At 49.5% G+C, this 25,334-nt stretch overlaps 1 protein-coding gene across 1 annotated transcript; it reads right to left on the bottom strand.

Annotated features, from left to right (window-relative positions):
• Positions 1 to 1,267: 1,267 nt before the first annotated feature.
• Positions 1,268 to 24,426, bottom strand: LOC124522616 (transmembrane emp24 domain-containing protein 11). Its single transcript, XM_047094158.1, has 5 exons — positions 24,234 to 24,426; positions 10,900 to 11,000; positions 3,070 to 3,195; positions 2,201 to 2,347; positions 1,268 to 1,417 (listed from the first exon to the last, which is right to left on the bottom strand). Exons 1-5 carry the CDS (start codon positions 24,424 to 24,426, stop codon positions 1,268 to 1,270), a joined length of 717 nt encoding a protein of 238 aa, XP_046950114.1.
• Between the last annotated feature and the right edge of the window lie 908 nt (positions 24,427 to 25,334).

Raw genomic sequence — 25,334 nt, 5'->3', positions numbered from 1 at the left:
GACCAGGGGTCCTGGGCAGACGGAGGTGCGGGGCCACAGGCGGGCCGAGTGAACCAGGACGGGGTGTGACTGCGGCCGGGGCCCAGGTTGGCACCATTTGGTGGGGTTGGCGTCGCGGCCGCTGCTGCCCTCCTGGGGCAGGTTATTGCTTTTGAAAGAGCATAGATGGTGGAGCTGGGGGAAGGGGCTCCTTGTACTATTTTTGCAGCTTCCGGTGAGCTTATGATTATTTCAGAGTTAAAAGCTAAAGAAAATAGTTCTGTATCACGGTTGAACTCCCCGGATGATGCCGCATCTCCTCCACGGCTCGGAAGAGCAGAGCTTACATCCACGTGTGGAGGTGGACCGACTGGGGACCAGGGACGAGAACTCGGTTCAGAGAACTCTGGGCCATTTGCTTGTGTGGAGGGAAGTTGCCATCTTTCAGGGAACTAGAAAAAAGCAGAGGTTCAGGGCGGCTTTCGGAGTGGAATGCAGTAATCGGGGAAGGATGGACTCCCCTGTCCAGCGCTGTAGCTATGAATGTCATGTGACCATTGAGCCCCTGAAAGTGAGTGGTCCAGACTGAGACGTGCTTGGAGTGTAAAATACACTTGGGTCGCCAAGAGTTCATTTCAAAAAAGGAACATGGGGCGCCAGTGGTTGAGCGTCCAGCTTCAGTTCAGGTCGTGATCTCGTGGTCGGTGAGTTCAAGCCCCCCATCGGGTTCTGTGCTGACAGCTCAGAGCCTGGAACCTGCTTCAGATTCTGTGTCTCCTCTTTCTGTCCCTCCCCTGCTCACACTCTGTCTCTGCCTCCCTTAAAAGAAATAAATGTTAAAAAAATTAAAATAAATTAAAAAATAAATTTAAAAAAAGAAACGTGAACTACCTCAATAATTTTGTACTGTTTACATATTAAAATGGTAATATTTTTGATGTTTTGGGTTAAATATGTGTCACGGGTTAATTTTACCTTTCAAAAAAACCCCATTTTTTTTTTAATGTGGGAACCAGAAGACTTAAAATTTACATATGTAGCTCACATTTTCTTTCTATTGGACAGTGCTGATCTGTACCAAGTTAAAATAACTGGGTGGTGTGCTTATTCTATCAAACTCAGAAGCTACATTGTTCAAGTAATATTTTATCATTGCTACAATGCTGTAACATGAATTTCAATCTCTGATAATCTTTGAAATCATAAAGGCAATACTCGGTTATGAATGCATACTGATTTATTAACCAAACATTATGCAAATTAGCAAGTAGTTTTCTTTGTTAACATCTTAAACAAGTTTCTTAGCTATAAAGAAGTCTTTAAGGTGTTTCATTTGGAAAATTCCAATTGCGATAAAGATTAATGTTTGTGCAAAAGCCCACCATAACACATTGCTATTTGTATCTTCGCTGGTCATTCGAAAATTTTCTTCACGGTCCTATGTAGAAGAGAAATAGGCAGGTTTAGTTTCTTAAAGTATTTAATGTATGAATTTGAGGGGAAGGTGCTATATGCTTTGAAGACGTTTAATATTTCCCCGGTTAGTATCTCATACCAGAGTGCAGTATCTGATTAAGCTGGGGCATGTTGTTAGCTTAACACAAGGACTAAGAATCAACCTTATAAAGCATGTTTTTGTATTTTGATGTAGAGTGTCTGCTATTTGATCCATTATCTTTTACATTTATTTCCCAGCATTGAGCAAAGTGACAGATTTTCATCATCCGCGTCCTTGCTTCACGTTAAGCTGGGCACTCTGTCAAGCATGCCTGTCCTCCTCTTATTTTCCAGGCAAGGAAACTGGTGTCTGGAGACGACACAAGGTGAGCAGGGGGCAGATCTGGCCCCACGTGTGAGCAGAGTCCACTGAGCACAGTGACCCGGAAACACACAGTGTCACAAGAACAGAACTGTCATTTGCAGAGCAGGCACACCGCGCCTCTCCATGTACGTGAGGGATGTTGGGGAGCATTTATTTATTCGCTCTGTCGGCTCACACCCCAAGAGCGGATGGGCCGCAGTCCCCCTTCCTAGAGGAGCTCACCGTCCAGCAGACAGCGAAAAGGTAGTGACAGCTCACTCTTGCCCTTCACCCTGAGTGTCCCCACCGTGCTAGCTCGGAGAGAGAGAGACGGGGAGCAGGCAGTCTGTTCTCTCTGCAGTTTGGGGGCTTTGTCTTCCTGGCAGGAAGAGAGAGAGTAAGTCGAATGGGCAGACTGACCCTTTGATAGTTTTGTTCTTTGACTATTTGCTCAATTTGCTCAATTAGACGTTCCAGCTTGAAGCTAACTTCATTAACTTTGTCCTTCGCTTGAGCAGCGGCTGCATCAAGGTCGTGTTGTCCAACTCGGATCTCTAAGTGAATCCGCTGTACAAACAGTGACAAGGAAGAAACGTGCTTAAAACGGCTCCCCTCCACGTCTGCCTTGCGTCCCCCCGACTCCTCTCCTAGCTCTCTCCACCCCCACCCCCCTGCCCCTTCTAGAGCAGGCCCCGCTTCTTTCTAGTCTCTCACTGGCTCTCAATCCCCTGCCGTACTTAGTAGTCTTTCTTGGTGATATTAACGGATTAGATGGTGACCCACGACCCAGAGAGAGTACTCACACCCTCCTGAACGTCAGATTTACCATTAGGCAAACGCCTTTGGTGCCGAGGGAATTTGATGACTTTCAGGAAATTTTTCTTTACGTGAAGCTTAATTTCTGATGCTAACATACAGATTCTCTTCATCTGCACTCAGCACCTTTAGAAAATAACCAGTCACCATCTGCCATGCAAGAGTTGTATTTATTGCAATTGCGTTGTTAATTTACCGTCCAGCCTTCGCTTGTTTTCAGGCCTGAATGATCACAGTTCTTTTAACCGTCCCTCACAGTTCTTGTTTTTCAAGCCCTTTAATCAACACCGTGCCTCTCCTTTGAACCCCTTCCAAGCTGTGCAGCCCCTTCTGTGGTTGCTGCACTGAGATGTGGTCCCAGGACTTTCATAAGGCTCTAGCCAGTCGGGAGTGATGGTTCTGCATACCAGCGTCACGCCTGAGTAGCACTGACGCCCTGTTCATCAGCACGGACACGGGAGGCATGTACTCACCAGCTTACTCCCTCCAAATGACACAAGCCTTGTAGAGTTAGATTCCAAGCAAATGATGTGTTCGCCAGGTGAATGTGAAGTAAAATAGAATGTTCCTTGTGGGCCATATAACTTGGACAATAACACCTAGGATTGAGGATATCCATAGTTTAAGTTTATTATTCTCTACTTTCCCTTCTTAAAAATAAATCTCCCCTCTATCGTGTAGCAAAAATTGTGCTATTCCTAAAGAAGAAATGAAGTGGTTGATGAATGTGAAAATTATTTAGCCTTGTTGGGAAAAACAACACACACAAACACACAGTAAGATATCTCTTATTCGCTATCCGATTGTCCAAGATTTAAATAAAAGTATCCGGGGATAGTATTGAGAAATACTGTCTCTAAACACTGATTTGGGAATGTAAGTTGAACAGCCATTTTGTAGAGCAGGTCAGCAATATGTATTAAAACTTAAAATGTATATAACCATCAACTCAGTGGTTTTACCTATGGAAACTTATTCTATGGAAATGAACAAGTGGAAAAAATTATATGTAAAAGGATATTCAGTGTTGTGTTATTTGCAATGGTAACCTTGCTTTCTTAAAATTACTTTAATACTTTTTAGTAGGGGATTGATTAAATTCAGACAAAGCCAAATAAAGGCATATTTCATGGCCAAAAAAGAGAGTACTATACCCGTACCTGTACTAAAGGTGTCCATGATATCCTGTGGTAGAGCAGTTTGTATAGGATCCTATTTTTTATTTAAAAAATCATTTGTGGGGGCCCCTGGGTGGCTCAGTCAGTTAAGTGTCCAAATCTTGATTTTGGCTCAGGTTATGATCTCACGGTTCGTTGGTTAAAGCCCCGCATCAGGCTCTGTGCTGACAGCACGGAGCCTGCCTGAGATTCCCTGTCTCCCTCTCTCTCTGCCCCTCCCCGACTCGCACTCTATCTCACTCTTTCTCTGTCAAAATCAGTAAATTAATTAAAAAAGCATTTGTAAGCTGTAATCATCAAGACAGTATGGTATTGGCACAAAGACACACAGACCAACGGAATAGAATATGAGAACCCAGCAATGGACCCACAAATGTATGGCCAACTAATCTTTGACAAAACAGGCAAGAGTATCCAATGGAGAAAAGTCTCTTTAGCAAATGGTACTGGGAGAACTGGACAGCAACATGTAGGAGAATGAAACTTGACCACTTTCTTACAACGTACACAGAAATAAACTCAAAATGGATGAAAGACCTGAATGTGAGACAGGAAACCATCAAAACCCCAGAGAAGAAAACAGGCAACAACCTCTCTGACCTCAGCCACAGCAATTTCTTATTTGACACATCTCCAAAGGCAAGGAAATTAAAAGCAAAAGTGAACTATTGGGACCTCATGAAGATAAAAACTTCTGCACTGCAAAGGAAACAATCAACAAACCTAAAAGGCAACCGATGGAATGGGAAAAGATATTTGCAAATGACATATCGGACTAGTATCCAAAATCCATAAAGAACTCACCAAACTCCACACCGAAAAACAAATAATCCAGTGAAGAAATGGGCAGAAGACATGAATAGACACCTTTCCAGAGAAGACATCCAGATGGCCAACAGACACATGAAACAATGCTCAACATCACTCATCATCAGGGAAATACAAGTCAAAGCCACACTGAGATACCACCTCACACTGGTCAGAGTGACTAAAATGAATGAATCAGGAGACTATAGATGTGAGTGAGGACATGGAGAAATGGGAACCTTCTTGTACTGTTGGTAGGAATGCAAACTGGTGCAGCCACTCTGGAAAACAGTGTGGAGGTTCCTCAAAAAATTAAAAATAGAACTACCCTATGACCCAGCAATAGTACTGCTAGGAATTTACCCAAGGATATAGGAGTGCTGATGCATAGGGGCACTTGTACCCCAATGTTTATAGCAGCACTTTCAACAATAGCCAAATTATGGAAGGAGCATAAATGTACATAAACTGACAAATGGATAAAGAAGATGCGGTTTATATACACAATGGAATACTACTTGGCAATGAGAAAGAATGGAATCCTGCCATTTGCGGCAACGTGGATGGAACTGGAGGATATTATGCTCAGTGAAATAAGTCAGAGAAAGACATACCATATGTTTTCACTCATATGTGGATCCTGAGAAACTTAACAGAAGACCATGGGGGAAGGGAAGGGGAAAAAATAGTTACAAACAGAGAGGGAGGGAAGCAAACCATAAGAGACTCTTAACTACAGAGAACAAACTGAGGGTTGATGGTGGGTGAGGGAAGGGGAAGGGGGAAAGTGGGTGATCGGCACGGAGGAGGGCACTTGATGGGATGAGCACTGGGTGCTGTATGTAAGCCAATTTGACAATATATTTTTTAAAAAGAGCATTTGCAAAACGCATGTATGTATGTTTCCAGAAGCTTAGAAGAAGACTGTATTCTTAGAAGAATACACACCGACCTGTTAGTTGGTTATTTTTGTTGGGCAAATTTGACTTACTGTTTAGCTAATTTCTATATTGTTTGCCATTTTATAAGAACAGGTGTAGGAGTTCTAGTCTGTCATCAAGGAGCTTGGAAGTTGCCACTCTGTCCTAACAAGTAAAAAGATGAACAAAAAGAAAAGCAGTTCTTTTTAGATCTGTCAGAGAATTGAGGTCACAGGGTAAACCACTGCCCCCAACACTGGAGAGACCAGTAAATACAAAGAATCACAACTTACCAGAGCAGAAACCGTGGGCACCAGTACTGGGTTCCTTTTACCTGGTACGTGATGTCCAGTTTTCATCAACCACAAATTTCAAGGACTACTACTAGATGGCAAAAAACATAGTTTGAAGAGACAGAGCAGGCATCTGAACCAGACTCAGACATTTCAGGGATACTGGAATGAGTAGACACCAGGCATTTGGAAAAACTGTGGTTAATATGCAAAGGGCTCTCACAGAGGGAGCAGGCAGTATGCCAAGAACAAAAGGGTAATGTAAGCAGAGAGGTGGAAGTTCTAAGAAACTTTTTAGATGCTGTAACAGAAAGTAAGGATGCTTTTGATGGCCTTATTAGACTGGACACAGCTGAGGAAAGAATCTCCCAGCATAAGGATATGTCCATGGGAATTTCTAAAACTGAAAAAGCAAAGAGAAAAAAGACTGAAAAAAAAATGGAACATAATATCCCAGAACTGTGGGACGATTGTTAAAGGTGTAACATTCACGTAATGGCCATACTGGAAGGAGAAGAAAGAGGAGGAAATGGAAGAAATCCCTAAAACAATAATGACAGAATTTCCCCCTGGTTAGTGTCGGACACCAAGCCACAGAGCCAGAAAGCTCGGAGAACACCAAACAGGATCAATGCCAAACAAACCAAACCAGAGAAAGACCCTACACCCAGGCATATCATAAAACTGCCGATATCAATGACAAAAATATCTTGAAGCCAGAGGAGAAAAACACCTTCACTGTAAAGGAGCAAAGGTAAGAGTTACATCCGACGTCTCCAGAAACCACACAAGCAAGAAAAGCATGGAATGAAATGTTTAACGTATTGAGCGAAGAAACCCACCAGCCTAGAATTCTGTATCCTGCACAATTCCCTTTCAACAGTGAAGTAGAAATAAAGATTTCCTCAAAGAAAATCTGAGGGAGTTTGTCATTGCTAGACCTACCTTGCAAGAATTGGTAAGTTCTCAAAGGAGAAGGAAAATGATATGGTTCAGAAACTCAGATCTCCATAAAGGAAGACATCAGAGAAGGGCTAAGTTAAGGTAAAGTAAAAACTTATTTTCCTTAACTGATCTAATAGATACTAGTTTGTTCAAATAATGACAACAATGCATTTGGTTATAGTTCACGTGTAAGTGAAATGGAGGACGGCATGACGGAAAGGGACAGGAGGGAGGAATCCGGAATGCTTGATTACTCTAAGGCATGTGCACCCCCCGTGAAGAGGTATGGTGGTACTTGAAAGTGGACTTGTGTTGGCTGCAAATATATATTGCAAATTCTAGGGCAACCATTTAAAAAAAAAAGTTCAAAAAGTATAATTGATATGCTAAGAAAAGAGACAAAATGGAATCACATAAAATACTCAAAGTCGTGAAAGATGGGAGCTCCTGGGTAGTTCAGTCACTTGAGCATCTGACTCTTGATTTCCGCTCAGGTCATGATCCCAGGACCTGGGATAGAGCCCCATGGAGGTCTCTATGCTGAGCGAGGAGCCTGCTTGAGATTCTCTCTCTCCCCCTCTGTCCCTCTGCCCTGTGTTCTCTCTCTCTTTCTCTCAAATAAAACCCACAAAAGATAGAAAAAGTGGGAGACAAAAATAGGAACAAAGAACAGGGCAGTGAATAGGAAATGGGAACAAACATGGTGGACGTTCGTCCAGTGATACCAGTAATCACTTTGAATGTCAGTGGTCTACATGTACCAGTTCCAAGACAGGGATTGTCAGAGTGGATCAAAACCAAAACTGTATGTTGTGTATGAGAAACCTGCTTTAAATATAAAGACACAGGTAGATTAAGTTACAGGATGGAGGGGGCACCTGGGTGGCTCAGTCAGTTAAGTGTCCGACTCTTGGTTTCAGCTCAGGTCTTGATCTCATGGTTTGTGAGTCTGAGTCCCATATCCGGCTGTGTGGCGATGGTGTGGAGCCTGCTTGGGATTCTCTCTCCATCTCTCTCCGCCCCTTCCCCCACTTGTTCTCTCTGTCTCTCTCTCTCAAAATAAATAACGTTTTAAAAAAGTTAAGGGATGGAGAAAGATGTATATGCTAACTTTAAGCTAACCTTACAAAAAAGCTGGAGTACTCATATTTGGATACAGCAGACTTCAGATCAAGGAAGGTTATCGGGGATAATTACATAACAGAGCTTTACATAATGACAAAGAGGTCAATTATCCAAGAAGACAAAACAATCCTTAAAGGGTGAGCACCTAACAACACAGCGCCCAGCTACGCAAGACAAAAACCGACAGGACGGCAGGAGGAAGAGGAGAACCCGCCCGTAGTCGGGAGGCTCTGACACCCACCCCTCTGTCAGGAGCGGGCAGATCCAGCAGCAGGTCAGGAAGGACATCGTTGAACTCAACAGCACCATCAGTCAACGGCACCTAACGGATGTCTGTAGCCGACTTCATCCACCAACTGCAGAATATGCAAATTCTCAAGGCCACACTCACCAAGACAGCCCACATTCTGGGCCACAAAACACACCTGAATCCATTTAAAATAGTAGAGATCATCAACTACGTTTCAATAAATAATAATGATAATAGAAACCATACAAAGTCTACCCTCAAAACACAATGGAGTTAAAGTAGAAATCAGTGACAAAGACAGTTGGAAGATGCTAAAATATTCAGAAATTAAACACACATTTAGAGATTAAGCACATTTTAAATTAACACGTGGGGCAAGGAAGAAATCCTAAAAGAAATTTCAAAATACTTTGAACCAGAAGAGGATTGTGGGAAGATGGTGGAGTAGGCAGCACCAGGAGTCTGTCTTGCCATCTAGACAACAATCACACTGTTGGAATCTGCCTGATGTAACTATTTTGGAACTATGGAGTCTATGGAAAGCTTGCAGCTTCCAGGGGAAGCCTTGGGTGGTGGACTGTGGTTAATTTTGGTCAGTGTCAGCTCTTAGCACAGTAGTAGCTACCCATCCCATCCCCGTGCGCGCCCTCATCCGCATCTGCAGCCCAGCCACATGGCAGGCAGCTGTGCGTGTGTTGCTAGAACAGCTTGCACGTAGCGTGTGGAAGGAAGCCAGCGTGGCCGAATGACCTTGTCCCCCCAAGATCAGGGATCTGCATAATGGTCATTGAAGGGATCTTCAAGAAGATTATCAGCAGACTTAAAAAAAAAAAAAAAAAAAAAAGATTATCAGCAGACTTCTCATCAGAAACTTTGGAGACCAGAAGGCAGTGGATTGATAAACTCAAAGTGCTAAAAGAAAAAAAGTCCAAAAAGCGCATGAAAAGATGCTCAACATCACCGACTGTTAGGGAAATAATGGACAATGGGATACAAAATGCATGTGTTTGTATGGGACACAGATGTTGTTACTGCCTACCCTACCAGCCGTGTTATTCCCTTGGGCTGTCAATCACACGCCGTAGGAACAGGGAGATGACCAAGGGGGGCAACTTAGAGTGCCCTGTGCTCCTAGACACACTGATCAGGTAACAATGGTCAGAAGCTTTGTGAAGGTGCTGATAAGGACCTTAAAAGGGGGTCTTGTAAGAAATGTTGAAACTAGGGCTGTTTCTTCTTCCTTCAAATAGAGTTTTCTTGAAAATCAGGCCTATGGGGTGAGAACTTGGTCTCTTTTAGGCCAAGAAGAGGGCGGGGTATGTATTAGGACCATGATAAATATTTGTCAAATGCAGAATGAATGAAAATATTTTTCATCCCTTCTAGAAGGATGTATTGTTTCAGGGGGTGCTTGGGTGGCTCAGTCAGTTAAGTCACTGACTCTCAGTTTCTGCTCAGGTCATGACCTTGTGGTTTGTGGGTTCAAGCCCCAAGTTGGGCTCTGTGCTGACAGTGTGGAGCCTGCTTGGGATTCTCTCTCTCCCTCTATCTGCCCCTCCCCACTCACACTGTCTCTCTCAAAATAAATAAAATTTAAAAATTTTAGAAGGGGGTATTGTTTCAGGCAACTATGCTTTTGAAGAATGAATCTTCTCGGTCTTAGAAACAGTAATTGGGATTTCTGTGACAGTTTTTAGCTCAACTAAAATTTCACTTCCGCATTTAATAAGCCATAGAGACATTTCCAGATAGTTCATAAAAGGACAAAGAAGAATTGGGTCTCAGCATAAGGGTAGGGAGGGGAGGTAGCTATGCAGACAGGAGTCAGGAAAGTGACCCCGGCAGAACCACCATTAGGCCGGTGCCAGGCGCACCAGGAGAAGGTGCTGTACCAGGCCAGGTTCAAGTGTGCCAACAGTCCAGCTGGAGTGGAGTCTCCACAGGAGCAGGGATGTCAAAATATCTCCTGCGCTGGGACCAGGCAACCATCCAGTGTAATGAGAACAGGAACTTTCTGTCCTCTCCCCCCCAGAGGAAATGCCTGTTCTGCTCTGTGAGGCTTTGCTCCACCACGAGCACATCCCAGGGCAGCTCCACGTCCAAAGGGAAGTAGTTCTTGCAACTGCGTTTGAATTCGTGGACCGAGCAAGTCAGAGTGTCTTGAGCTGGTGTGGTGGGGACTGGAGGTCTCCGTTACATCCAACGTACAGACGACAAGACAGGATTGGAGCAGTCAACCTGCTGAAGATTCAGCTTGACGGTCTATACTTGAACTTGGCTCTGACTCCAAAATTCGCATCCTTCCCACTCGACCATGGTGCCTTTTCTACTCCCCTTAACCCCAAGGGGACCAAACAGACCAGAGGCTGCCACGTAACTAGAGAAAGTGCCTGCCAGGGAGGAGGCCGGAGGCGCCTCTGTGGCCCTCCTGCGTGGGTGAGGCTGTGGTCCTGACAAAACCGCAGGGACGCCTCGGCCCTGGGGGTCCCATCTTCCCAGCACGACCGGCAGACCTCAAGATGATGCGCACGAGGCCTAGCATTTCTATTATTTTTAAATGTTTTGCGTTAAGGTCTCTGCCCTTCAGCCAGACTACAGGCTCCCCGGAGGCGGCACTCGCCACGTCTTTGTGCATCGCCTCTCTTCGGGGCTGTACACGTGAAAAACTGTAAACTCTGGTTGATGGGTGCCTACGCGGACGCGTTCCAAGTTTGCGGGGATACATGGCATGAGAGTTTCTCGCAAATGGAAACTTTTAGTGACAAGACACCAAAGAATGCTTTACCTCATCATTGTAGGTTGTAACAGTCACAAACATTCCCAGACCCGGAGCCGACTCCAGGAAGTCGTGTCTGCGTGTGTCCCATTGCTGGATCCTGAAAGTCCCTGTTTCACAAACGCGAGATGGTCATTGCAAGATAGGGGTGAGAGATATTTACGTGACGTTAACTGATAAATGAATTTTCTTTTCAGTTGATCTGAATAGAAAACACCGTTAGCGTAAAGAGCTGAGGTCCTGGTGATTAGGTCCCGTGGCCGAGCGGGAAGGCCCCGGAGGAGAGAGGAAGGCGTGGGCTCGTGTTCACACGTGACTTCACCGCTCTGCACTCAGCTCCCTCGGAAAAAGGGGATAAGCTAAGTCCCTCCTAAGTCTCAGAGCCGCGAGGGCTGTTGAAAAAATAAAGAGCCGTGACAAATTTCTGCCTCGAGTCCCAGTAGCTGTGTCTGTCACCCAGCACAATTCCTTTGCTGAGGCCTAGGCGTGTCCTGTCGAGTCCTTCCTTCCCCTGCTGTCAAGGCTCCCGCTCGGGTCTGCGTCCCTGAGAGAGCCTCCCACTTTCTCCTTTGGGGCACGAAAGCGTCGTATGGCTTACCTTTCCCCTTCAGCCCTTGCCAGGTACAATGCCAATGAAAGGAGTTCACGTTTATTGAAAAACATTGAAAAATAGCTAATAGTCCTTGTGTGTGCCAGGCACTGTGCTGAGCACTTAATGTGCCGCCCCATCGATTCTTGAAATGTGCTTCGAGGAGGCATTTCTATTCCTTCACCAAGTCAACTGATAACTATACAATGAGCCCCTTCCCCAGTGACAGCACCGTTCCGGGAGTGAGGACAGACGTGAACAAAATAGACACTATCTTTGTTTCCACGGAGCTCTCGTACAGAGAGAAACAGACAACAGGGAAATAAGTATACAATATACAAGGACGCTGTAAGAAAAAGCAGGTGACAGGGATAGGGGACTTGGAGAATTCGACAGGGCAGTTGGGGTGCCCCCTGAAGTTTGAGTGAAGAACCAAAAGATTAGGGGAGTAAACGATGTATATAATTTCGTACTGAGTATCCTTATAAACATGTTTCTGTCTCTACATCACATTCAGTTCTAAGTATTTGCCAAGCATTCTAGAGAATTTACACATGTAGTCTGAATTTTCATGACAACAGGCGATACTATTTTTATGACAAGTTTACATATGATGAAACCAAAACAAAAAGTAATTTGCCTAAGGCCACACACCTAGCAAGTGGCAGAGTCAGGACTGAAACCCAGGCCATGCAGTGTCTCTCCCCTACTGCCACACGATGCTGCCTCCATCTGGGGGAAAGACTGTTCCTTGCAGGAGTGTATGCAGAGGTCCTGGGGTGGGAGCATGCCTGGGGTACCAAGGAACAGCAGGGCTGCTGGGGTGAGGACGGCAGGCAGAGAACGCTAGGAGATGAGGTTGAGAGTATGGCAGGGGCAGGATCACAGAGAGCCTGCACATCCGTTGTTGGGATCGGGGAAGTAGTTATCTGGAGGCGTGAAATCAAGTGGCTTTCACTTTAAACTATTTGTCGCGTGGGGGCGCCTGGGTGGCTCAGTCGGTTAAGCGTCCGACTTCGGCTCAGGTCATGATCTCCCGATTCGTGGGTCCGAGTCCCGCGTCGGGCTGTGTGCTGACAGCTCGGAGCCTGGAGCCTGCTTCAGACTCTGTGCCTGCCTCTCTCTCTGCCCCTCCCCTGCTCACACTCTGTCTCTCTCAAAAATAAACATTAAAAAAAATTAAAATATTTGTCATGTGGAGAAAAGACTGAAGGATCCCGAGTGGAAGCAGGGAATCGGGGTGACTTGGACCAGGTGTGAGTGGTGGATTCTGCATACTGTCCCCTAGCCTACAAGTTGGAAACTGAATCTCCAAGACAGAAAGTCGTACAGCTAGTGAGTTGTAGAGGCAGAATTAGAGTCAAGGTAGTGTGATTCCAAAGCCCAGAACTACAGGCGCAGGGCCACATGGCCTCCCTGGATGGCGAGGAGACAGGTCCCCGACGGGCACGTCGCCTGACGGGAACGCCGACCGTAGGGAGCAGCCCCTGCAAAGTGGGGCACTCTGGGGGGAACACCGGAAGAGACCACCTCCTGGCACGGGAAGGTCCACAGCAAAGTCTCAAGCCCTGCCTGCACTTGGTCCTAGGCGCCTTTTAACCGTACTGGTCCTTTGTCCCTCCAGACATTTAAAAAACTGTACCAAATGCACATTGTATGCTGATTCAAGGGCCCATCTCCAGGAGATCTTTTTAAAAGTATCATTGATGGGGACGCCTGGGTGGCTCAGTCAGCTAAGCAGCTGACTTCAGCTCAGGTCATGATCTCATGGTCCATGGGTTCGAGCCCTGCATCAGGCTCTGTGCGGACAGCTCAGAGCCTGGAGCCTGCTTCGGAATCTGTCTCCCTCTCTCTCTGCCCCTCCCTGCTCATGCTTTGTCTCTCTTTCTCTCTCTCTCAAAAATAAATCAACATTGGGGCGCCTGGGTGGCGCAGTCGGTTAAGCGTCCGACTTCAGCCAGGTCACGATCTCGCGGTCCGGGAGTTCGAGCCCCGCGTCGGGCTCTGGGCTGATGGCTCGGAGCCTGGAGCCTGTTTCCGATTCTGTGTCTCCCTCTCTCTCTGCCCCTCCCCCGTTCATGCTCTGTCTCTCTCTGTCCCAAAAATAAATAAACGTTGAAAAAAAAATTAAAAAAAAATAAATCAACATTAAAAAAAAGTTGTTAAGGATCACTGATGATTCTAGAAAAGATGGAGTAAGCCCATTCCACCCTATTCCTTCTGCTAATGACAACCAAAAACGTTGGGCAAAATGTGTAAAACAACAATCAGAAGACTCCGAAAGGTAGGAGAAAGGTGCCTGGTTGAGAGCCTCAAGACTCAAAGCGCAACTCAGCAGCGAGTGTCCTCCAGCTGGCCTGCCCTGGCCTGGGTGCTATAGCAATCTGCAACTGCAGACCAAACTCAAAGGGAGGGAAAGAGAGAGAGGGGAAAGAGAAAGCTTGCTCAAGAAAAACCTGGTTTCTTTAGCCAGAGGATCTGGACGGGCCTGCAGGATGGAGCCCCTTTGGGTACACCTGCCCTGCCCCAGATGAGTCCCATGAAGGAAGCTGCACCCCTCCTCGCTGGATGCCTCACGCGAGGGCTGGGGTGGGGTCCTGGGGAGATGCCCACCCTGTCTGAGGGCTGCAGGGAGGCGTGAGATGCACAGACGGATCTTTTCATCTGCCTATGAGGTTCCGCGGGGCGCATGACAGAATCAACGCGGCAAAAGGCGCAGTGGGAGAACAAAGCAGAGGACGCTCTCTCCTAGAGGAAAGGGGGTAGGAGGGCTGTTGTAAACAGAAAGTCCATTGGAGGAAAATGGGAGCTGGCAGTGTAGTGCTTTTCATTGGCTGACCCCTGGCAGTCTCTCATTGGTTGGGCTGCGGAGTCTCTCATTGGCTGGAACTGTTGCTGGGGGAGGAGGAAACCTTCCTTCCTCCTGATGGGCTGGGCGAGTAGTAGCTACAGTGAAATCCACCCGCAAGGTGCGTCGGTTCCTGTTGGGTCTGCAATTGACCAGGAGTGGTAGGGCTGAGAGCTGCCCTGGGGCCACCCGACTCCATTCTAAATGAGGCTTCCTTTTACTCATTTTCACAAGACAAAAATATATATGGAAAATAGAAACCATGCATGACTGATAACGGAACAACAGTTTGAATGACAGTATACTTCACATCAGAAACATGGAGGCCGGAAGGAAGTAGCACATTTTCAAGCGTTGAAAGAAAACAATTGTCAAACCACACTCTATATCCAGCGGAAATACCCTTCAGAATGAAGGCGAAATATTCTTAGGTCAAGGAAAACTAAGAGAATTTTTCACCAGAAAACCTGCCTTAAAATAATTTCTAGGGGCGCCTGGGTGGTTCAGTCGGTTAAGCGTCCAACTTCGGCTCAGGTCATGATCTCACAGTTCGTGGGTTTGAGCCCCGCATTGGGCTCTGTGCTGACAGCTCAGAGCCCGGAGCCTGCTTCAGATTCTGGGTCTCCCTCTCTCTCTGCCTTTCCTCTGTTTGCTCTCTGTCTCTTTCTCTCTCTCAAAATAAATATACATTAAAAAGTTAAAAAAAAAAAACTCGCTAAAGGAAGTTCTTCAAACAGAAAGAGAATAATAAGGAAATTTGGAACACCAGGAGGGAAGAGAGAATGACAGAGTAGGGAAATGATGACAGAGCATTCTCTATTTTTAAAATTGTTTGACAGTTGAAAGCAAACAGTATACATAATATTGTCTGATGTGATTCTCAAAGTATGTAGAGGTTACATTTAAGACAACTATATTATAAAGGGTGGGGAGGGCAAAGGCACTTCCATGGTCATAAGGTTTGTACGTTCCTCTTGAAAAAATGCAAAATATCGATCCTCATGGACTGTGATAAGTATGTGCATTGCAATCCCTAGAGCAAACACTACTAAAACTGTACAAAGAGGTATAGTGAAAAATACTATAGATAAAGCAAAAACGGGTTATTATAAAACACTGAAGTGACCCGCAGAAAGGTAGCAAATGGAAAACAGGAACAAAAAGCAAAGGGAGCAAACAGAAAACAGTAAAATAGCAGACCGGAATCCAGACAGTATACATTGCATGTAATAATTACGTTAGAGATAGATGGTCTAAACAGATTAGACCAAGATTGGCAGAATAGGTTTTCTCTAATGACCCAACTAGTACGCAGCGTAGGAGGAAATCACTTTGATGTAACGCTGTATGTAGGTTAAAGGTAAACGGATAAAAAGGGTAAATCATTCTGATGTTAATAAAAGAGCGTGGGTGGCTCTGTAAGTATCCAGTAAAGTGGACTTCAGAGCAATGAAAATTACCACGGGCAAAGAGGGACATTACATAATGAGAAGGGGTCAAGTCACTAAGAAGACGTCACCCTTAAGGCATAAGCGGAGTGTGAGAGCCCACGAAGGAAAACAGCCGAAAGGAGACCACACAGGCACTGCTGGAGTTGGACCACGCTGGTCAGTAATGGAGAGAAACCTGCAAGGAGGTGGAAGCTGGAAGGACCCGCCGGACACCCAGTGCACGCCCCCCGGCAAGGGCACGGTAGGCCCTTCTCTTCAAGAACTTACGGAACTTTCACCAACTGGAGCAAGAAAGCCCAGAGCCCGATCAGGCAGGCACCTCTGCGGAAGCAGCTGAGTGTTCTTGGGGGGGCGGGGGCGGGGGGGGGCACACGGCCAGGCAGACGGATCACTTTCCAAATGTGTGACCACCTGGAAATCTGTTTCACGAGCTTCCCATTCTGTGAGATGAGCCTCATCTTCCGCCCGGCCCGCCTCCGGCACGCCCGCCCCCGCCTCCTCGATGGGAATAGTCAGCGTCTCCGTCTGGCCGCCACCAAGTGTCTTAACCCCTCCGGAACTCACCCTTGCTGCCTGTGTCTTGGAGCGGTTGGGGTGTCCCCGCTTAGTCAAGCCCCCCCCCCCACTTTCTCTGGGAGTTTGCTCCTGTTGCCATTCCTACCCTTGCCCATACTGGGCCATTCCGGTCAGCCTGCCAACTGGTCTAGCGGTCAGGCGTACGTTCTGTAAGGTGCTAGAACTCGGGGAACATGCTGTGTTCGTCTTGCGTGGGCCTCTTGGGCCCGGCCATTAGCCGAGAGCAGTGTTCGGCTCTATGGTAGAGGCTCCATGAGGTTCTGTGACACGTTCAATGAAGATTTTGAACGAATGAGTACCAGTGGGGCTCAGCGTCACGACGCCAGTGATCCTGGCGGCCGCCTGAGTTGTCCGAATGAGTGGGAGTGGTTTTCGTCGCTTCGCCTCTATCTGCGGCCCCCAAGGTGGGAGGAAGGCAGGCGGGAGGTGTCATGCCCCTGGGATGCCACCAGATGGCAGTGGAGAAGCATTGTTCAGGGGCCGGCGGAGGTGGAGGGAGGTCACCACCGCGAGATGGAACATGGGACAAAGGCACAAGTGTGGACGGGGACAGGCTGCCCCGTCACGCTTCTCACCGCACGTCGATTGAGCGGCGGGGAGTCCTGGCTAGGAGCTGGGACACGGGCAGGGCACTGCCCCGCTCTATGCCTCAGTCTACCCTTGAGCGAAACCGCATAATAACGGGTGTATCCCGAAGGGGGTGAGGAGTTGAGTTGGCATTTGCAAGTTGCTCGGTGCAGAATTTAGCCCGCGTGAGCGCTGTGTAAGCACTTGATGACTTATTTCTGCCGTTGTTATTGGGCTTCGTGGGCACTGACTTCTCTCGCCTCCCGCTGAACCCTCCGACCCTGCAGTGTTGGTAATGACACGCACTTGCACAGGTACGGAGCCTGAGGCTGAAGAGGCGAATGGCTCATCTGAAACCATCCAGATGATAACAGGCCAAGCCAGGATGAAAACTCAGCTTGAGTTCCAAATCGAGGGCCTTGGCCCCCTCGCTTCAAACCACACCACTCACTCCGCGGCCTTGGTCTCTGTGTGCGCGCGTGTGGTGTGTGTGCACGTGTGTGCGTGGCAAGTGTGGCGTGTGTACGTGCGTGTGCATGTGCGTGCGTGTTAAAGCTCAGGTGTGGTTCACACAGAGCTCCCGGCCGACCTCGCTTCCTAGGCGCCCTTCCAGGGTGTTCCCTCCAGGGAGCCCTGGTTGGGAGCCGCTGGGTGCCCGGCAGGCAGAGTCCCTTCCCGGGCCGTGTACACGCAGCTCTCCAGTCCCCCGGGGACCCGTGCACACCCTGTCCAGGCACTCGGCCCCGCCCTGTGACCCCTGATGTGGCTGTGCCTTCCACCCCAGACCGTGAGTCTTCCTCGGCTGCGACCGAGGGCCATTGGATTGGTACGAGACTAGTCAGGTGCATTCACTGTAGGAAGTTTAAAAAGCAAAAGTCCCCTCGAGAAGGTTTTGGTGATCAGTATTGCCCTTCTGGTCTCTCTGCTGTAAATGTGTGTTGCATATTTTGTAAGAAGTGAAGGCAACCTGTAGATACTACCTGTGACCTGATTTTCCCACCCAGTTATGTGACCGTCTTCCGGTAGACCTAACTATTCTGCTGTTACCTAAAGTGAAGTCTACACAGAGAGCTGAAGAAAGGCCCAGTGTTGTTTGTCAGTGCTGAGCATGAGCGGAAGAATGGAAGCACGGGAGGCCCCGCGGCGCGGTGGTCAGAGGCCCGGTCGTCTGGTCGACCCCTGGTGCGACCTGGCACAGAGAGCCAGCGCCCTCAGGAGTAGCTTTGAACACGGAGCGATGTCTTCCAGAACGTTCCGGGTTCCCCGAGGACTGTTTCCCTACACACCGGTCAGCCGCATGCAGACTCCATGTAGGGGGAGCGCGGTGAGGTGGGTGCGGCCGACGGAGGTCCTCGTGACACGCACACCGTCAGCGGGCAGCTCACACCTGCATCACCCTGGTCAGAAACCGTCCGCTTCCCAAACGCCCCCGCTCACTACCTAACTCCTAAGGGCGGCCGCATTCTGACTGGTACAGACGCACGGGCTGCGGACGCGCTCTGGTGTCCACACGCGTCAGCGGGTCCGTCTGCGCCGTCGTGGGCAGGACGGACCGTCCGGCGTTGCTGCCCCGCGAAGCGGCCACGTGGCACCTGTCTGTCGGCGGGCACGTGAGCAGGGTCCGGCTTGGGGCCCTCACGAGCGGCGCCGCGTAAGTTTGGCGGCACGTGGACACGGGTGTGCAGCCCTGTGGGGAGCGTCCCGTGGCCTCGGCGGTGGCGAAGCTCGTGCCCCGTGTGTGAGGCCCTGCGCCTGCCGGACACGTGAACACTCGGCCGCTTGCTGGGGGTGGTGGCATCTCGCTGGGCTTTGCTCTGTGTTTCCCACCGACGAGCTGGGCGAGCGCCTGTCCGCCACTTGCCGGCTCTTTGGGTCTCCCCTGTCACGAAGTGTCTGCTGGGCTCTCGCTCGCTTCTCTGTCCCGCCAACGTGAGCCCGTCGTCCACGGCGGTTTGCCAGGTGGTGGACACCTCCTCCTCCACGTTTATCCTCGGGAATCGGCGTGTTTTCACTACGGAGAAGTGACTGGAAGCACAGACGTTTCTCCCAAACCGGCGGCGGGCTCGCAAAGGGCTTGCGGCACGGTCTCAGGTGGCATTAGTGACATCTGGGGCCGGAAGCGCGGGTCCTCGCCGGTGGGGGGGAGGGGGGACAGCTGCCCTGACTCGCAGGCGCCACGTACGTGGACCACATGTTGGGGCCCCTCCGGCCCCCTCACCCCCCTCTCCCGGCTCGGGTCAGCTTCGGGGGGGGGGGGACCTGACCTGACCCAGCCCTGCGGTGGGCGCGGCCTCCACGAAAATGCGAACGCAGCTGCCCCAGGGGAGGGCGAACAAAAGCACTCGCGGAACTTGGTCGCTTGTCCTGTGTCCCACCTCTAACGCCCCGAAGAAAATGCAAAAACCCTGGGTATTTGGGCAAACTGAATCCTATCCAGGGACCTTTTTTTTAGAGAGAGAATACGAGTGTGCCCAAGCAGGGGAGGGGCAGAGAGAGAGGAGAATCGCAAGCGGGCCCTGCACGGTCAGTGCAAGCCCGCAGGGGGGCTCCGTCTCACAAACTATGAGACCAGGACCTCAGCCAGCCAGATGCCCCATCTAGGGACCTTTTGAACGGGAGCGACCAGGAGCAAAATTTCTATTGGTTCTGAATTCTAATTGTTTTCTTTTTAGGGAACAGTCTCTGGGGCGCCTGGCTGGCTCTGTCGGTTGAGTGTCTGACTCTTAATTTCAGCCCAGGTCATGATCTCACGGTTTGTGGATTCGAGCCCCATGTCACGCTCTGTGCTGACGGTGTGGAGCCTGGAGCCTGCTTCAGATTTTCTCTCTCCCTCTCTCAGCCCATCCCCGTCTCTCTTAAAAAAAGAAAAGAAAAAAGAACGGTCTCCCACACTATGATCACTGTGCTCCAAGGCGCATCTCTCTCCCTCTCAGGGCCTGCTTTTCACGAGGGACTAACAGCCTTGTTTGAAAAATGTCTCCAAGGACCAGCAAGTAAAACTCATCAGGTCAGCAGCGGTGACACACAGCTTCCCCTCCCCCCCCAGCCCCTGCCTCTGCCAGAGCTCCCTCCCTCTCCTCTGCTTCTCAGGCAGTGTCCTTCCTTTCGGGGGCGGGGGGCCGGGCGGGGGGATGTGGACCCAGAGTCAGGGCCGCATCTGTTCTGGTAGTTTAGGACAGAGCCCGGGAGGCCAAGTTGATAAGGTCGGAGCCAGAGCCCGGAAGGGTGGGGCTAACACTGGTGAACACCTGCGTCTGGTCACGGGCCACGCCAGGTGCTTCGCTGCTCCGGGGCAGGTGTGAGCTCTGGTTTACAGATAAGGACACAGAGCTCCAAGTCACCAAGCTATTGGGCCACGAAGGTGGTTGCAAAGCATACCTCTTTGACACCAGAGGCCGGGCTCTGCCTTAAGAGGCGCCCCGAGCTGCCTCCACCCGGGGAAGGTCGATTCCTCAGACCCACCGCAGGCTATTTATTTGTAGTCCCGACAAGCAAAAACACTCCTTCGGGTGGATTTGGATGACCGGCCCCGAGGTCGTCTCTCTCAGGCTTTCTAGATGGGCGTGTTTCGTTGGATCCCATCGTACCTCAGAGGTGAAGACAGAAGGAGACGTCACTGGTGTGTGCTCTCCTGGACCGGGGATCTCAGACGTGGCCTCAGAGCCCCACAGACCCTGGAAAGCCTTAACATGTTTGTTTTCATTTTAATGGTCGCCTAAAAATGAATATAAGCACATTCTGGGTTGGCACCTCTTAACCAAGCAGCGTTTGGCACGTGCACTCACAACCATGGACGCCCTGAGTGAGCGTCAGGGACTCACTTCGCGGACACTGGAGACTAGGTAGCAGTTCAGTGAGGCAGGCAGTGGAAACAGAGTCGTTTTGTGGCTCAGGCAGCACAGGCACCCGGAACCCAGAGAACCCGGCCCACAGCGGTCAGCGAGGGATTCACGCTGTAAGCAGGTGACCTGAGCCAAGGTCCTGGCTGTACATATAGGGGCTGCAACACACAAGGAACAAGGAAACACAGAGGGTGCGATGAGATTTCCTCATAAAAGGGATTTTTGGAAGTTTATTTCTTTATTTTGAGAGAGAGAGAGCGCACGCACGAGCAGGGAAGAGGGGCAGAGAGAGAGGGAGAGACCCAAGCAGGCTCTGCACTGACAGCATGAGCCCAATGCAGGGCTCGATCTCACAAACCGAGATCCTGACCTGAGCCAAAATCAAGAGTCATATGCTTAACTGACTGAGCCACCCGGGTGCCCCATAAAAAGGAATTAAAAATTTTTTTTAATGTTTATTTATTTTGGGGAGACAGAGAGGCAGAGTGGGGGAGGGGCAGAGAGAGAGGGAGACACAGAATCCGAAGCAGGCTCCAGGCTCTGAGCTGTCAGCATAGAGCCCGATGCGGGGCTCGAACCCATGAAGCACAGGATCGTGACCTGGGCAGAAGTCAGATGCTCCACTGACTGAGCCACCCAGGTGCTCCCCAAAAAAAGGAATTTTTAATGAAATGTTTAGGAATTGTATTTCGGGATATGCTATTACATTATTTGGCACATCAAAGTAATGGGCTGATGATTACACATACAATCATAGTTAAAGGAAATTTTTTTTTAAATAAAGGAAAAACAATGACAAGAATAGAGACTTAACTGATGGCTCATCATGCTCAAAATTCTTTTAGAAGAAACTCAGAACAGTCAAGTAGGAAACCTGCAAAATATCTTTCTGTTATCAAACCCAATATTGTTGATTTGTATGTCTCTTTGATTCCAGTAATACTTGGTTTCTTAAAGTCTACTTTGCACTTTCTTTTGGTTCATACTTACATATATGTCTTTTTTCCATTCTTTTACTTTCAAGCTCTCCTTATACTTAAAGTATTTCATTTTGGGGGAGCCTGCGTGGCTCAGTCGGTTGAGCGTCTGACTCTTGATTTCAGCTTAGGTCATGATCTCACAGTTTGTGAGTTAGAGCCCCGTATCGGGCTTACCCTGACAGTGTGGAGCCTGCTTGGGATTCTCTCTCTCTCCCTCTCTCTCTGCCCTTTTCATGCTGGCTCTCTCTCTCTGTCTCAAAATAAATACATAAACTTTAAAAAAAAAAGAAAAAAATTAAAGTGTTTCATTTGGGAACAGTATATAGTTGTTTTGTTTTTAAATCCAGCCTGATGACCTTTGTCTTTTAGGTGGAGAGTTTTGTCCATTTGCACTTAATGTAATGTAAAATGTAGTTGGGTTTATGCCTACTATGTTGCTAATTGTTTTCCATTTATCCTATTTGTTCCTTGTTCCTCATCCTTTCCTTCTTGCCTTTTTTTAGGTGGGGGATTAATCAAGTATTTTTTTCTCCATTAGCATATTATGGGACTTAAGGACTACATTCTCTCTCTCTCTCTCTTTTAATGTTTTATTTATTTTTTGAGAGCGAGACACAGAGTGTGAGTGGAGGAGGGGCAGAGAGAGAGGGAGACACAGAATCCAAAGCAGGCTCCAGGCTCTGAGCTGTCAGCACAGAGCCCGACGCGGGGCTCGAACCCACAAACTGTGAGATCGTGACCTGAGCCGAAGTCTGACGCTTAACCGACGAGCCACCCAGGCGCCCCTCTCTCTTTTTTAATAATGGTGTTTTATAATTGGTGGCATTTAACATTTTTTTAATTTTTTGATTTATTTAAGTAATCTACACCCCCCACGTGGGGCATGAACTCACGACCCCAAGATCAAGATTCGCACACTCTACCAACTGAGCCAGCCAGGCTCCTCAAGGCCATATCCTCTTTTTAAAAATATTTAAAAACATGTGTCCCGACGCATTTCCACAGTTTCCCTGTAGTTAGACTGTAGGTGGCTGAGCTCTGGCCCTAAATAACTGCACGGGGGCGATGGCTAGGAAGACCACAGAGGAGGCAGAACACAGATGGAGGCTTGGGGAGGCAGGGCGAGGGGCAGTCAGAATTGGAAAGGACCAGAGCAGGACAGTTTGGACGGGGAGCCAAAGAGGCTCCTGACTCAGGCCTCCGGGGGGCCGGCACGAGACCTCCACGTATACACCACCCTCTGGCTGCATTCGCCTTCCCGCCTCGGACCCCTCCGGCGGGTCAGGTGATTCTCCGGCTCCCGCCACGGGTGTGCCCGGGACACGTCCATCCAGCTGGTGGGCCGCAAGGTAGCAGGCAGGGTGGGCGGGCTGCTCCCGTCCCTCTTACTCCTCCTCTGCCCCCTTCATTGCAGGTTGAAATTCACAGATTACTAGGAAAATGGCCGCCGGCCACGGAGCTCGGCACCCGAGTCACGTGTCCCCTGGGAGGCGAGCCGGGGTCGGGGGCCTGCGCAGGCACCGTGTGTTCTGTGTGCCTGGCTGCATTCTAAGAGCGCTACAAATATTAATTCAGTCGCCATCACAGGAAGAAACAGGTGACATTATTATTTTTATCCCCTTTGACAGAGGGAGCAGACAGCTTCCGTAGCTTGGCCAAGGGCACACGGCCTTGGATCTGGGCGGCCCTGCTCACGCCGCACGGTCCCAAACGCCACTCCTCGGAGTTGCCACAGCAGCGGGGGCTCCCCCATCAGGGGGTGAGTGGAGAGGAGCATTTGACACTATTCAGCGTGAGACGGGAATCGTGATCTGCACTTACGGAGATTCTGCTGTGTTCTCCCTTTTGGCGTGAAAATCAGGGAACCTGATGCCAATCTTACCTGAACGTTGGAGGTACTGTATTTACCATGCGATTCTGCGGCCCTGGGCACCTGTTTCTTTCTCAGCAGGCCAGGGCAGCTCAGCTGAACGGAGACAGCTTGGAGGCGGTGCGGGGAACGTGCAGAAATCTCCGTGCCCGTGGCCGGCTTTATGGACGCTTTGCTTGGAAAGCGTCTCAGATCTGCGTACCCCTGCCCCCCCTCCAGCACCACTCCCCGCGGGACACCGTGAGCCTCCGGGGCCTGAGGCTCAGAGACATATTAACGTGTGCTGTTTCCTGCTATTTCGCTGCACCAAGCCGGAGACATCGCTTACCTTTGAGAATTCGGCCACGATTAGCATGATTAATGGGACCAGAAATTCTTTTCCTTCACGAAACCCGACGACCGGAAAGACCAATCAGGCTTGGATTCTGTGGTGCTATGTCTTTGTTTCCCGGTCTATGGATTATGCGGTTCACTCCCAAGGCTACTTTCGGGTCAGGTTCGTCAACCTCGATACACTCTCTCGAGAGGAAACCACACAGCGGGCTACTCCCCGCCAGACAGCTCAGCACCAAGAAACCAGCACGGTCCCGTAAGGCGACACGCTGAGTGGAACTACCCACCTGTCAGCAGGGTGTCACTGGGAATGTCTTCTATTATGCACTTCTCCTCTCGTTCCCCCGCGTGGAAATAAAAAGCCGCCGAGAGTGAAAAGCACAAACCGAAAATAAACGTTAACGTCGGCATCTCTGGGTAGCGCTCTCCTTGAAACGGCTCGATCACAAGTGCGCTGCTCAGTGGGCGCTCGTCTTCCATTGGACAGTCCTGTCAATTGATTTCCGTGAGAAGTAACATGTGGCGGCTGCCCTGGGGCGGGTGACGGCAGCAATTCCCAGGGAACAAGATAAAATGATGTCTGAACCTGGGGCCTTTCCAGGCACGGTGGCCTCACAACTCCTTCTGATCTCTTTTTAAGGACTTTGAAATGTGACGAGGGGACGAAAGACAACGCAGGGCCAAGGGACCAGCACGGTCGAAACCCTGAAGCACCACCGGCAACAGCCCCGCCCTCGCGGTCCTGTCCCTGGTCCCTGGTTGTCCCGCGGGGGAGGGGGATGTGAGCTTTGTGCCAGGGGGTGAGAACCGAGGGCAGGGGTGCAGGGGAGGGGCGGTGCGTGTGGACGAGGAGGAGGTGAGAGCCCGGTTTAACTGAGGCCTGGCTGTGAGTCTGAGCTGCGATCACCCCATGTGGCCCCTCAGGTCCTTCCAGCTCTGGTAAACAAGGATTTCTTCTTAAACCTTTTATTTTGAAATAAAATCTGTCCCCGTCACCCAGCTCCCCCCAGTGGTGACACTCTGCGGAGCTCAGAGAGCTCGGAGCCGCTATGGACACCGGCAATTTGACACCGTGGGGGGACAGGTAACTGGCCCACAGAGCTGACGGGGGTTTCACGGGTTTTGTACACCCTCTTTGAAAAAAAACAGGGGTACCTCGGTGGCTCGGTCGGTTAGACGTCTGACTTCGGCTCAGGTCACGACCTCGCGGTTCGTGGGTTCGAGCCCCGCATCGGGCTCTGTGCCGACAGCTCGGAGCCTGGAGCCTTCTTCGGATTCTGTGTCTCCCTCTCTCTCTGCCCCTCCCCTGCTCGCACTCTGTCTGTCTGTCTTAAAAATAAGTAAATATTAAAAGAAAAAAAGTTGGGTGCCTGGGTGGCTCAGTCGGT

This window comes from Lynx rufus, unplaced genomic scaffold, assembly GCF_022079265.1.
Source record: "Lynx rufus isolate CCGP_SWC_20201006 ecotype Redwood Valley unplaced genomic scaffold, mLynRuf1.p SCAF_38, whole genome shotgun sequence".
Classification (NCBI taxonomy): domain Eukaryota; kingdom Metazoa; phylum Chordata; class Mammalia; order Carnivora; family Felidae; genus Lynx; species Lynx rufus.
This window is presented reverse-complemented; position numbering and strand designations above follow the sequence as displayed.